Below are 15,631 nucleotides of genomic sequence, written 5' to 3'. Positions count from 1 at the left end.
TCTCTCTCTCCCTCCCTCCCCCCCATGGCTGGTCACCATACAAAACAATTGACGATTAATTAAAATTTTGAATAATAATAATTATTATTTGGTTTTTGAGGTTGTCACAGACATTCTCTCAGATATGCCAGACTAGCTATACTTGCTACCTGGAAGTCTAAAACGCTGATGGAACTGATATTCGGGTGACATTCAAGTCAAGTGGACCCAATTTCGGCGAAGTCCGGACAGTCTATCACAGCCAAATCTTCTGATTACACCTTCACGATGGTGGAACAGTTAGTAATCCTGGGTATAACCTCCATGGGTATAACAAGTACATGGTGGATGAAAACCCAGGTGTGAATCAATGTAAGCAGGGGCGAGGTGTGGCGCCCACACCACATGGAGGAACGCCGCCCCTCTATGTTACCAGGCAGTACTAGGTGGTAGGTGACTCTCATCAACCGGTGAAATAAAACCACTTTGCTTATTGGAGGCTAGAAGTGGTGGAACCCATGTTTAGTCTCTAGAGCTAAGTTCCGGTCAACCCTTCCCTACCTCTTCCATCATGCTCTATGATTGATGACTTTTGAGGTTATGATGAACGTCGTGGCGAGATCCAATATTCCTTACATTTCAAGGTTACAGCTCTAAAACGGTGTTCGCAGGCCGGCCACTAGCTAGTAGATCGGACTGAACCTATTAGTAACTCTCTAGGAGGCTTCCGGATCAGCTAGTGTATAATCTTGCTATCTCTACTCTGCCAGATAGTGACTGCAGGGAGTCCGAGTAGTGTGTATGCGGGGAGCATTGTCAAGGCCACGTTATGTCAAGGATCTGGGTATATTCTTACCACGTGTACGCCATATCCAAAAATTTCATTACTTCATACAGCATGTCCCACCCACTTTTTCTTACTATTGAATACACCATGAATTGTCACACTAATAGAGCAAGCTTATCTGCGAAAAGATCTAAACCTCCCAAGCACTTCCTAATTCATTTCACAAATATACGTGGTCTCAATTCTAATCTTAACGATGTCCATTTCCACTTGCAGTCTGCCAAACCCCATGAACCTTTTCTGACAGAATCTCAGTTATCAGTTGATTCAACTACTGCTCATCTCAGATGCCCAAATTATTCGCTGTATGATTCCTTTTGCCTCAAAGGTGGTACTTGTGCATATGTCCATTTTGATATTCCCTGTCAGAGACTTGGCAATTTGGAATCTCCTCTCTTTGATCTTCTCTGGCTTAAAATCTCTCTACCTCATTGTGTCAAATTCATCTGTTGTCTCTACTGTTCTCCCAACTCCACTAATCACTTGGGGCTCTTTGACTTCCTCTCTTTGCAACTTGACTTTCTCCAGTGATTTTGCTGTTCACAACTCCAGCTGGCTTCCTTTTCCTAGTCACACTGACACAGCAGGTCAAGATGCTGAGGCTTTTGCAATTACTAATGACCTTGCACAGATTGTTCATTTACCTACAAGAATACCGGACAATCCTAATCATACAGCCAATACGCTTGATCTTTTTCTCCCAAACAACCCTTCTAAGTACACGGTCGAAGTGAGAGGTCCTTTAAGCACTTCAGATCACAACTTGGTGATTGTCTCTTCTCCAATGGAACCTTTATCTCATGGCTATTCCCAACCTCGTGTTGTTTGGTATTGCAAGAATGCAAAATGGGATGACCTGTGAGACTTCTTTTCTTCTTTTCCATGGTCGGATTACTGTTTCAAAACTTCTAATGTCAACGTTTGCTCAGATGGTGTCAGTGAAATTATTCTTGTAGGAATGGAATCCTTTATCCCACACGCCACTTTAAAATCTCGTCATTTATCTAAACCTTGGTTTTCCAATAAATGTGCTAAGGCTGTTCAAGAGAAGAAAGTTGCATATCGTAATTGGCTTGTTTCTAATTCTTCAGTTTCATTTTCTGCCTACACCAAAGCTCGCAACAATTGTAAAGCAGTTATTAATCAGTCCAAACTAGAGTTTGAACAAGCTAAGAGTAGAAAACTTGCTTCTTGTCCTAATGGTAGCTGAGCATTCTGGTCTTTTGCCAAAGCTATTGGCCGCAACTTTTAACCATCTCTGCTCCCACCTCTGTCCAAACCAGATGGTTCTGTTGTCACTTCAGCCAAGGATAAAGCTGACCTGCTAGCATCCCATTTTTCTTCCAGCTCATGTATTAATGATCTTGGTAAAACACCTCCCACCATTCCCAACACGCTCCATTCAATGCCTCCTGTGGTCTTCCGTCAAAAGGATATCAGAAAGATTTTGATGAATCTTGATGCTAATAAAGCTTCAGGTCCTGATGGTATTCCTCCACTTGTTCTAAAAACTGTGCTCCTGAACTTACTGCTATTCTTTGCCGGCTTTTTTTCACTTTCTTAATCCAAAAGTGTTTTTCCTTCTGCTTGGAAATTTGCTCATATCCAGCCAGTACCTAAAAAGGGTAACAAATCCCTCCCATCCAATTATCATCCCATTGCAATTACTTCTACTCTTTCTAAAGTAATGGAGAAATCAATTAACAACCAACTCTTAAGCTACCTAGAAACCTTCTGTCTGATCAACGATCGCTAGTATGGATTCCATCAGTGTCGATCCATTGGTGATATTCTGGCTTATGTTACCCATTTATGGACTCATTCAATGAAAAGGTTCAGTGAAACACAAGTAGTTGCTCTTGACATCTCAAAGGCTTTCGATCGTGTTTGGCATAAAGGTCTTCTAAACAAGCTTCCATCTTATGGTTTGCCAACTGTTTTTAGTAATTGGTTATCCAGTTTTCTCTCTGATCACTCACTGAGAGTGATGGTAGATGGCTCTCTGTCTTCTAACTTCTCCACTAATGCCGGTGTTCCCCAAGGTTCAGTTCTTTCCTCCACTCTTTTCCTCTTGTATATTAATGACCTTCTTCCACTGACTGGAAATCCTATCCGATGATAACACATTGCATTCCACTTTCCATTTTGAGAAACCTTGTCCTGGTCAATCAGGTCAACTTCTCAAAAATCTACTACCAATTCCTTAAATGCGGATATTCAGGTAATTCTCCAGTGGGGCAAAGACAACTTAGTTGATTTCAACCCTTCTACAACTCAGTCTTGTCTTCTATCTCGCAAAAAGGATTCTTCTGCTCCTATGCTTATTTTTAGTGACACTCCGATTTCTAGGCAAAATGATATATCTCTTTTGGGGATTATCCTGACTTTTAATCTCTCTCTTGGCACAAGCACATTACAAATATTGCTTCCTCTGCATCTAAAAAACTTGGTTTTCTCTTTCGCTCTCGACGTTACTTTTCTTCCAAACAGCTGCTCACTCTGTATAAATCGCAAATCCACCCTGCCATGGAATATTGTTCCCACATCTGGGGTGGTGCCCCCAAAACCTCTCTCAGGCTTCTTGATTCCATTCAGATGAGGGCAGTTAGGTTAATTAATGATTCATCTCTAACAGAGTCTCTCCACTCGCTTTCTCATAGACGTACTGTTTCTGCTGCATGCCTCTTCTACAGATACTTCCATAGGCACTGTTCTTCTGAATTGGCTTCTATAATTCCCGCTCTCTCTTTGAAAACAGTCCGACCACGTGCCGCCACCAGCCAACATCCATTTACTGTCCAACTTCAAACCCACAGAACCAACTTTTCATCTTCCTCATTTATTCATTCAACTGCCATTTTCTGGAACAACCTTCCTTCATACGTATTTCCTGAAAATTACAATCTACAGAAGTTCAAGTCCGATGTCAACAAATATCTTCTTTCGTCTTCTCAACCTCCAACCCAAGCACGGTACTAAGTACGATAGGTTCTAATACCTCTCGTGTTTGGGGTTCACATTAAAAAAAAAAAAAAAATTACAACCTTTAACAATAGTAAGACAATACAATCTCCTATCATTCATGATTAGGGGGTACATTTTCCACCAATTTTTTATTTTGTGGGTTCTTGCAAGTTTTCTTACACATATTATTCGTAACATATATTCTGGGACAGTTGCAGAGAAAGGCAATAAGATTGGTGAAGGGAACATATGGATGGTCTTAACACAAAATGCTACAGTTCTGCAAATTGCAGCATTTGGAGACTAGGCACCTGTGAGGTGATCTGATTGAGGTGTTTAAGGGTTTAAATGGACTGAGCAAGCTCAATGCTGATGGCATTCTTCTTCTTGCTCAGACTACACATGAGACAGCATAAATTCAAATTGAGGGTTGCAGAACATACGTGTGTAGAAGTTTGCCTTAGACAACAGGTTGATTATTGGAACAAACTTCCATCTGCTCTTGTGAAGTCCGAATCAATTCAAGGAGAGGAGGGGGGGTGGAGAGATGATGTGGGATATTTTGTTGGCTAATGCTTTGTAAGATTGTTTTATTGCATCATTTACCACTACTAATACTAATATGAAGCATAATTTGTGTTCCAGTAATAGAAATATGCAAAACTTTGTGAGAAAGAGTTGCTAGAAGACTGGGAACTGGGTGCAACTATGTTCAGCTACATTCCAGAATGTAGTTGATGCTCAAAACGGAGTTCAAAGCACTTCCAAAACTACTGTACAAGCCATGCAGGCAGTCATATAGGGAACCTCACTACACGAGCACCATTCCCACACAGCTGCCAGCCTGAATCCTTCAGACATGAGGGTAGGGGAATGGCATGGTTGATCCTTGCAGATCAACTCACTAGCTGAGTAATCCTGGGCAAGTCATTGCAGGACTTCCTGTCTTATCAAAGCAAGGGCCCTTCAACCACTAGGATCCAACTGAGTCCCCCCCATAGGTCACAGCATACAACAATATACACCATTACCAGATCAAACTCAGAAAGGGGGACACAGCCCATGCAAAACATGCCAGATTTAAACAGTGTTAGACTAGGACCTAGCTGTGAATGACAGATCCCATGATAGAATGATAGAATGGTAATCTGGAGGACCAGCAGCATCACTAGAGATCTGCTCACCACAGGACAGGTGCCCATAATGAGAGGTTTCTGAAAAGACGATTTTGCTGAAGATGAACCACTGAGATGAGACTCTTACTCACAATTATTTTCAATTTTGTGAACAGTGTCTAAAATGAAAAAATCCTTCTAGCATCCAAAGACACAAGGCCAAAGTCATCACAAAGTTGTATAACATATTTCTCCATGATCTAATGCCTTCCTTGAAAGAAGGGAATAAGCTATACTCATCTGGGAGATTCTAACTGAATATTCATTAAGAAGAGTTCTCAGTAATTATCTTGTAGTACACGTAAAAAAATTTACACTAAATCAGTGTTTCTCTAACCTTTTTAGAACAGACTACTTCAGTGGACAAAAGATCCAGGGGAATCACTTATCCCACCTGCTTCTTCTTGTTGCCACAAATAGTTACCAGTGATGCTACAGCATTAATATAACTTCCAGGCCTCACGGCAAACCTTTACAGACAACACTTTGAGAATCATTGTACTAGATGAAGCTAGAATTTAACATTTTCCAATTACTCTATATAATTATACTAAGAGGTTTCCTTACCTGGAATACTGTGAGCAAGGCGATAGGAAAGGAATTAAAATTTTCTGGTGGTGTGCCATCTTCAAAGTTGAAGCTAAAATAAAGCAGAATACAATATACTATATAATAATAACAATAATAATAATCTAATAATAATAATAATAATAATAATAATAATAATAAAATAATATATATATATATATATATATATTTTTTTTTTTTTTTTTTTTTTCACAGCATTAACAGTATGCAAATAATTCCATAATTTATAGTTAAAAAATATTTATAATCTTAAGATCATATGTACATATGTATACACAGTCCTAGCTCTCTACAGAAATTCTTTACCTGGAGTGGATTCCATTATATTCAAAGAAAATTATATCAAGAGGTCACAAAATTTGCAATAAAACAAAGAAAGGTTTCTACATTTTATGCAATTCTACTAATACAATATAGTATAATCTAATTAAGTATATGTACTGGAGTACTAAACAAGAAAATAAAGATTATACATTGTATACATTGTTATAACTGCATTGGGATATAAGTTTTGGATTATAATTTTGTACTGAAATCGAAATTTTATTGAAATTGAATCGAAATGATGACTCAGACTAGAGTATCAAAGTATAAGGCTCAAGCTAATGGGAGTACTGTGGCTCAGGGAAGAACTGAAGGAGGCAGCTGCCATTTGAATCACAGCCTTTTCAAAATTCACTCCTAGCTTAATGTTTGAGTAGCAATCAGGTATAGGATATGATATTGCCAAGGGGAATGTCTTTGTGGTGCACGATGTAAGGAAATCAGTTCACAACTCAGTGTTGTTATAGGCCTATATGACAGCTTGAAGGACAGGGTGGATACCCTTGAAGGATCTAAATTGAGGGGTCCATCAAGCTCTCAGCTGCCCACATCAAGGCCAGACCTTGCAATTTATCATCACGCAACACAGCGGCAACCTCAAAGGCAGAATGCACTGGTCCCACAGGAACTAGTAGCTGTCAGTGACACTATTGTCAGGGAAATGGGGAACATGGTATGTAAAAAGGATAGGTGGAACAGGACCAGAGTATGTCTGCCAGGGGCAAAGGTTGATGACGTTTTAGAGCAGATATCATCTAAGGGCACAAAAGGTGATATTCTTGTATATGTTTGCACTAATGATATTAAGAGTAGGACACCGGTGGAATTACTTAATAAGTATAGGTCACTGTTGAAAAAAGCCGTGAATTAGGGTTGAATTTGAAAGTGTCTGCAATTCTGCCCGGACACAATAGGAGGGAGTATATGATGAGAGCTTTATCGATCAATTCGGCCTAGGAAAGATTGTGCAAGGCTCAAGGGGTAGAATTTTTTTCAGCCTAGTCTGTACTTTTTAACAGGAGAGACTGTTTCTACACGGATGGGATACACTTAAATAGAAAGGGTGCAAGAATATTTGCTGATGCTAATGAGGCAGTATTAGGTGGGTCGGAAAACTGCTAGCTTGGGGAGATACAAGGACTAATAGATTAACAGTAGCCGCTGACAGAAGTGAAAGTGATTCTTGCACTGCTTCTACTGGAATGAGCAGCAGCCTGGAAAACAAGATGCAGGGTATTTCAGAGACTGATGGGAGTCATTTCAGTACAAGTAAACACATGGGTTGTGTTAGGGTAGCTAAGAATAGGAACAGGTGCATGTATACTTGCGTATCCACCATTGCTAGGAATTTGGTAAATAAATTTGATGAATTTGAGGTGTTGGTCAAAATATCAAAGGCAGATATTGTTGGGATATCAGAGACATGGTGTCACACAGATATAAGGAATACAGAACTGGAATTTGGCGAGTCCAATGAGTACAGGAAGGATAGACAGGATAGGAAAGGGGGGTTATGTTACAGTTAAGAAACAAATAAAATCCAAGGAAGTGCAGCCAGTCAACAATGGTGGATAGTCAGTGTCGAGTCAGTTTGATGTGACATAAGCATTGGGAGATCAAAATTGAGAGTAGGAGTGTGTTATAGCCCTAATGACTCTGATGAGTATAATAAGAAACTGTGCAGGGAAATAGAGTGGGCTAGTAAATCAGAGAGTCTTATAATGGGGGATTTTGATTTACCGGATATTGACTGGAATTTGTGAGTTCGTCACTCACACACTAGCAAGGCTTTTGTGGATTTATTGGATGACTGTTTTCTACATCAGCATGTTTGGGAGACAACTAGAGGGAGTAATACTCTTGATCCGATTATCAGTAGTAATTCTTCATGCATTAAGAATCTGCAGATAAAGGAACCACTAGGTGGCAGTGATCACAGTGTGCTCAATTGGGATTTACTCAAAGACGTAACTATCATCAGGGGTAAAGGGAAGGGTTTTTGCTTTCATAAAGGTGACTACGGTGGTCTGAGACAGTATATAAATTCTATACGGTGGGGCCAACTGATGATGTTACTAACAGCAAATTCAAAATGGGAAGCATTCAAAGAATTAATCTTGGAAGCTACTAAGCTTTACATACCAACTAAGAAATATTATTCAAGGTTTAGGCCTAAATGGATGTCAGATAAACTAATGAGTCATGTGGCAGAGAAGCAAAATGCATGGGATACATATAAATTAATGGGTGACATAGAAGCCTATGATAGATATAAGCTGGTCACTAACCAAGTCACAAAGGAGATTAGGCAAGCAAAGGCAGATTTTGAGAAATCTTTGGCAAAGGATGAAAAGAAAAACAGCAAAGAGTTCTTTAATTATGTAAACTCTAGAAGGAAAGGGATGAATCAGGTTGATCTACTGGATATTGATATTGTGATTTTAAATGTTTCTCACCAACCGATAATAAAACACAGAAACTAGAATTTTGAAAACTATGTTTACTTCTATATATTTAAACTAACTTGACAACTAAAAAGGATAAAATACATAAAATATATATCAAATAAAATACATTAAAATACCGGGTTAAAAGCGAGAAAACCGACCGTAGCTTTCAAAGGCTCCTGCCTTCTTCCTCAGCGGTAGCTTCCTTGTACTGTGGTGCATCTTAAGTACCAGCAGGTTTACGGTCTAAATCACGTGTTCTCCTATGTACTGGGACCCGAAGTGGCTCGGGAGCACATCATATGGAATCGTTCATTCCTTCTGGGGATCGTAGCCTCAAAGAGGAGATGAATCCACAAACCTTTGTCTCTATTAATGTTCTCTGTTGAATTAATCTGCAAATTCTTGAGCCACTTGCAGTCCCAGAAGCTATGCGCCCAATCAGTGATGATAGTTTCGTTCTGGGAGATCTAGTGTTGCTCCTCCCAAAAATGTTCGGCCACGGCGGACTTGCCATAATCTACATTTCTTGTGTTTTATTTTATTATTGATTGGGGAGAAACATTTAAAATCACAATATGAATTTACCCAACCCCAGAGGCCCATTTGAAGAACTATTGGATATTGATGGTTCAACTGCTGATCATCCTGCTCAGGTGGCTAACAAACTAAATGAGTATTTTGTATCTACATTCACACATGAGGAGTTATTCAGGGAGGGGAATGCCAGAGATGAATTATAACTCTCACAGTGAGCTAGATGATTTTGTAATAACTGAGAAGAAAGTGGAGGAGAAATTGTAGAAGAAAAACATAAAAAAGGCACCCGGGGTAGATGGGATCTATCCAGTTATATTAAAGGAGGCAGCAAAGGAAGTAAGCAAACCCTTAGCCATAATTATGAGAGCTTCCTTGGACTCAGGAGAGGTACCCATGGACTGGATATGTGCAAATGTCACCCCAATTCACAATGGAGGATCAAAGACCGACACAAGTAAATATAGACCTGTGAGTTTAATTTCTGTTCCGGCGCCTCCATAGCCAGGTGGGCAGGGCAGCAGTGCATAGCACGCTTCTTGATTAGACCGGGGTTCGAGCCCGTGACCACCAAATATGGAGGATACGGAAAGGTCAGGGAATGACAACCGCATATCCCCGGAGCAGTATGGCCTTAGTTGCTAATGCTCCTAAAAACCAAATAACAACAATTAACTTCTGTTCCAGGGAAATTAATGGAGGCACCGGTTAAAGAAGCACTGCAAGATCAATTAGGCAAGACTTCAGTTATAGTTCGGACACAGCATGGTTTTGTTAAGGGGAAGTCTTGTCTGACCAATTTGATTGGATACTATGATGTGGTCACAAAGGAACTGGATGCAGGGAATAACTTTGATATCATATATTTGGATATTAGAAAGGCTTTTGCCACTGTTGCACATGGAAGACTGCTGCACAAATTGGAGCAGTGTGGCATTGAAGGCAAATTGCTGCTATGGAAAAAGGGATGGTTGAGTGGGAGAAGACAGTGTAGTAATCAATGGACAGTGCTCTTCTTGGACTAATGTTATTGGTGGAGTTCCTCAGGGTTCTGTGTTGGGTCCATTGTTGTTTTCTGTATTTATAAATGATATTGATGATGGTATATCAAGCTTGATGTCCAAATTTGCAGACGATACAAAGGTTGGCAGGGTTGTTAAGGACACTAGTGACAGTACACTGCTGCAAAAGGATCTAGAAAAGTTGAGCAGATGGGCTGAGAGGTGGAAAATGAAGTTTTAACATTGGCAAATGTAAAATACTATATATGGGAAGCAGTAACCCTAGAGTAACATATCAATTCTATGGTACCACATTGCCAGTGGTAGAGAATGAATAGGACCTGGGAGTAATTGTGCAGGCAGATATGAAGTTTTCTGAGCAGTGCAGACGGTCTGCAGGAGTTTCTCACGGTGTCTTGTCAATGATATACAGGAATTTTTTCTAGCAGGGATAAGGAGGTGAACATCCCCTTGTTTCAGTCAATGGTCAGGCCACACCTTGAGAACCGTATACAGGTCTGGAGGCCTCATTTTAAGAAGAATATAGAGTTGTTGGAACGAGTATAGAGAAGAGCAAGATTAGTGAATGGAACAATGGGTTGCTCTTACGAAGAAAGGCTTAAATTTTTGCAGATTACGGTGTCTGGAGACTAGGCACCTGCAAAGTTATCTGATTGAGGTGTATAAAGCCTTGAATGGTTTGAGCATGCTCAATGCTGATGGGATTCTTCCTCTTGCTCAGAATAATTACCTGAGAGGGCATAAATTCAAATTGAGGAGAGACAGTTGTAGGATAGATGTGTGGAAGTTTGCCTATAGCCAGTAGGTCGTTGATTGGTGGAACGGACTTCCATCTTTTGTTGTGGAAGTTGATAGCCTAAATCAATTTAAGGCTGACCTGGACAGGTATTTGGAATGAATGGAGGGGTGAAATGGGAGCATTTTTTTTTTTTTTTTTTTTGGCTAATGCTGCATAAGGTTGCTTTCTTGCATCATATGTCTTTCCTATTGCTAATGTACGGTGTAGTAAGATTAATCTGTAAATTACATAAGTACAGTATCTATGATGGTCTAACCACAGATAGAGAAATTGGTTTCAGGCTTATAAAATAATCTGTCAAAATGTTTCAGTGGCAGGACATGCTTTTAAAGTGAATTACGAACATGGATGATAGCAGATAATTCATTTTTGTACTTAGACTCCACTTCAAAAAAATGATGTACAAATCATAATCCACGATGAGCATCCCTCAATGAACTTACTGCTCAACCTCTTACTCAGGTTCTTCTTCTTCATTACCAAAAATTTCAGGTTCCACTACAACTACAATGAGTTTCTCCTCACTTGTTCATGTCCTAAAGCATGCAATATCCACATAAAATTCTGCACAGTCTAAGCTTAGAGATAAACACATTTCTCTAAGTTTAGGCAATGACGCATATCCTGAAAAAACTTCTTCACTATTATCAGGCTGTTCTTTGCAAAAGAAGTATGCAAAGCTTCACTTGATGTATCATCCTAAAGTGAAAAATTTAAAGCAGTTGGCAATCACTTTTCATCAATCTCAATCCATCATGCTGATATACATAAATACATTGCCTGCAGCATGTCAGTTTCACATTGTGTTTTGCTTTTGAGACAATTTTATTTAACAGTATTCTTTGATAGCTGTCTTAAAGTACTGAGAACCAATATCATATTAGATGACAGTGACTCAACAATAATTGCAAGTAGGCCCATTTGCTTGTAAAGATAAATTTTTCTATTCTCTCAGTTCATCTTGTGATCACAATCACTGATCCATTCTTCATAGATATTTGTTGAAATCCAAGCTTTTTGGTTTCCTTCAATGGCAATGTATTTACATGTTTTTATTAGCCACAGTCAGCAATCAAATATCATCAAACCTTTAAAACATCTTGGTTTGTGAGCTTTCCCAATGATTAATAGAAGAAGCCTCTCTGTTTTCCACTAGAATGGTAACCCATTGTTTTGCCTCCTACCCACCACTACATTTCTCACCTTTAATTATAAGCCATTTTATTCAGTATCAACTTGAAAAAGAAGTCCACTTTTGTCAGCACTGAAGATTTCATTCTGGTCATATGTCAACAAAACATTTATTAAACAACTCTCCTACCATTTTTTAGAGCTACAGTGCCAATGGCTAAACTTTTGTTGAACACTTTTTTTAAAGACAGCTCATGATGAGTCTTACATTTATGGAATCATCCAGTGAAAAACTTGAAATCTTCAATATTCTTCAAATAAGCAAAAAAATTCAGCCTAAGTTTTAAAAATATTTCCAACCATAAGAAATATACAGATAAAATACACATGTCACATCTACAATTACTTAAGAATTACTGCACTATGATCACTGTAGGTGATATACCATAAAGCTTTTACCTAAACAAATAAAATGACTAATTCTAGAAGTGCATCAGAATTTCAAGAACAAAGTATTTCAAGAAACAATAATCTCCTACTTCAGGATCATTTGATCTTATGAAGCAAGAATTTGATACCATAAACTCAATCTGCAAACTGAATCAACCTTGTAAACTTTTTAAATTTCAGCAACTGCAGATGACATTAACATTTTGAAGTAAAATGAATGATATACTTTCAGCAGGTACATTTAGCCTAAACTACACGTATATGGGGGGGAGGGGGAAATGGCACAACACAGTAGAGTTTTGTTTTCTTTTTTTATATAAAATGATTATTGTTACTACATTATTTTTTACTTTATAGTTAATTTAGCATCAGGGCCAATATGAACTTTTATGTAAATAAAGGGCATTAAAATTCACACCATTAACTTAACACTAGAACCACCTGCTGTGGTAACCAACCTAGAACTGAGAGTGCCGATCATTTTGACTGGTGCATATTAAAATTACATGGATAATGAAAAAAAACCTTTATTTTTAAGAGAAAAAACCAATCTATTTTAATTCCAAACAAAGCAATTATAACATGAAATCGAAAAAACATAAACATTAAATATAGGAGCTTTCATTCTTCATTCTGCAATTCTTTGTAATGTTTACAGTACTGACTAGGTGCCTTTGGTATTGCAATATTTTCTGCTGAGATTATTTGGTTTGTGATGTCAGTGACAGAACAAGTAATATCAGAATCTATTACAGCCTGCTCAAATAAAGAAGCAGCACACTGGTATTTTTCCTTGTAAGCTTTGCAAAATTCCCATTTTTTTGTTTCTTACAGTTTGAAGTATATTGATTTTTGATAGTTGCTGTTATTTGGTTTTTAGGAGCATTAGCAACTAAGGCCATATTGCTCCGGGATATACGGTGGTCATTCCCTGACCTTTCCGCATCCTCCGTATTTGGTGGTGATGGGCTCGAACCCCGGTCTAATCAAGAAGCGTGTGATTCGCACTGCTGCTCCATACCACCTGGCTACGGAGGTGCCATTTTTGATAGTTGAAAAACATCTGGAAAATGATTGCTATTATAGATATCATTTGAAACAGACCAGTCAAGAACAGGAAAAAGAGCCAGGGAACAGATGGTGAAATAAACTGCAGAAGTGCCTGTGGAAAAATGTAAATGGGTACGAGTACCAGTTTAAAATCTTAATGTTAAGATAATACAGTTAATGTTAAGTTCTTGTTTTCTGGAAGTTTTTTTAATCATCTGTTGTCTTTTGTCTAGAAGGAAAGAACTCCACAGGAGATGGTGCTCAATGAAATCCCCCATCAAACAGAATCGAGAGGGTAATTAACTAATTAAATCTTCAAAATATTTTAATACATATGCTATGGCACTTCGTCCCCTGCTCGCTAAACCCCGCGCACACTTTTCCTGTTCTACGTAAAATGTAAAGGTATGGAGTAAGTCAAATCTTTTCTATGTAAAAGACACTTGTTGAAATGCACTAATGTTCTTCCTCCCTCCTTCATCTATCTCCTTCACTCATGCTTCTTTTTTTTTTTTTTTTTTTTTTTTTTTCTTTTCTTCTCCATCAGGAATCTCAGGAGACCCCTGATGGAGAGCAGCTAGAGAACTATAGACAGCCTGGCTCACTTCCCAGTGGTGGTGCAGGCAATGCAGAATCCCACTAGGGGGCCCTGCAGCCAAGAAGCCAGCACAAACAACAGAACCCAACACAAAACTGCATATGCAATACACAACACTTCTGGCTTTTACAGAGATTCTGTATTAATGATGAGTACTAAAGGTGCAGATTAGGAAACCACAGGTGGTGCCTTACTCAAACACCGTGCCACTATGATCAATATCTAACCAGGAAATGACCTATGTAATTATTTACCTGTGCATTTGTAGTGACATAACTGCCCCGTCCACTTGTACCATGTGACCCGCATCCCTCTTCTCCCATTGGCTACTCCACCCTCCATTATGCAGTTCTCAAGGTGGAATAAATATCACCATGTAATTATTCACCCATTTTTACATAGGTCACTTAGGAAAAGACTTTTTTTGCATCGGGTTCCATAATGCATGAGGAATATTGTTGCATCTGAAAGAGCAGGACTAAAATATTTAACTAAAATATTTACAAACTATAAAAATATTTAAAATATTTATATAATTCAAAACTATTTACAAATATACAAACTATATTGGGCCCTTTCATCAGCTGACATTATAATGGAACATCAAATGATGCAGTGCGTAGTCATGTATTACAGAGTGAAGCACATGCACAAGGTTGGTGAACATTATGGAGGCAGTTGTCTTTCATTGGAAGGCAACAATGAAATTATTTACCTGTGCATTTGTGGTGACGGAATTGCCCGCTCTCTTCTCCGATTGGCTTGAATAAATATCACTAGGAGGAAACGTTTTTAATGTATAGAGATATTATTAGTGGAAAAATAATTCCAATCATGATGTGTATGGCAACTGCTGCTTAAAGGAGTATTTACAGCTGAATATGCCTTGGCCTGAGTAGCCGAGTGGTCAGAAGCGGGAGTGCAGTAGCAGACGCTCCTTGAGTAGAACGGGGTTCGAGCCCCTGACTGCTAAATACAGTCGATCTGCCAATCCACACTGGACCAGTGTGGCAGATTATTGTCCATTTCCCTCAACATGAATTGTTAAGGAGGCTTCCATCCTGCAGTGGGTTGATAATGACTGCAGTTTATGGCTGGACAGAATATTAGAGTTGACCAAAATGGTGACTCCACCATGAGTAGTTGTTTTTAAGATTTTATCTATATACATTATAGTGCTTAATTGAACGGCTTATGTGGAGTTAGGTTTGTGACTTGTAAACAAACGATTGCAGAAATGAGATATTTCATATCGTTAAGGTTACTTCAAAGACTACAATAATTCCACTGAAGAAATGTAACCACAATTTGGAATTAGTTATTGATTGGGATGATTTATGATGTGTTGCCTGTTTGAACCAATCTGTTTTTAATTTTTCTTTTCTAGGAAAAGTTGGTCAACTATCAGTGTCTATCATCAATTGCACAAAGTTTCAAGATATTTTCGTCTTCTTGCTCCTTTTCATCCATTTCCATAAAATCAGTATTTTGTTGGTTTTTTTTTTTTTTTTTTTTAATAGGTTTGGTTGTTTTTGCATTGCTTGTTGTTGGTGTTGGGCAGGGATCTGCTGGTAAATTTTTAACAGCTGACTCTCTAAAAGAAAGTAGGGGTACTGATGATTTGACCCATTTTAATTGTGGCCACTGCCTAATGGTGATGGCATCTGTCTAATATGCTCGTTTTGTGTAGATGATGTCGTCCATAAAGTCACTCTCCTCT

General features: G+C 38.6%; 1 protein-coding gene across 1 annotated transcript in view; it reads right to left on the bottom strand.

The window, feature by feature from the left end:
* The window catches only part of LOC150080869 (voltage-dependent calcium channel type A subunit alpha-1-like), a 1,489,217-nt gene that overhangs the window by 1,203,782 nt on the left and 269,804 nt on the right, over nt 1-15,631 (bottom strand). The window contains exon 15 of the mRNA XM_090381686.1: nt 5,533-5,605. Coding sequence (XP_090237812.1) covers nt 5,533-5,605 — 73 coding nt within the window. The remainder of the gene's footprint in view (nt 1-5,532; nt 5,606-15,631) is intronic.

This window comes from Mastigoproctus giganteus, chromosome 9 (genome assembly GCF_048544385.1).
Source record: "Mastigoproctus giganteus isolate SK-2022 chromosome 9, ASM4854438v1, whole genome shotgun sequence".
Lineage (NCBI taxonomy): Eukaryota > Metazoa > Arthropoda > Arachnida > Uropygi > Thelyphonidae > Mastigoproctus > Mastigoproctus giganteus.
Note: the sequence above shows the minus strand (reverse complement) of the source record. Positions and strands in the feature narration are given on the sequence as shown.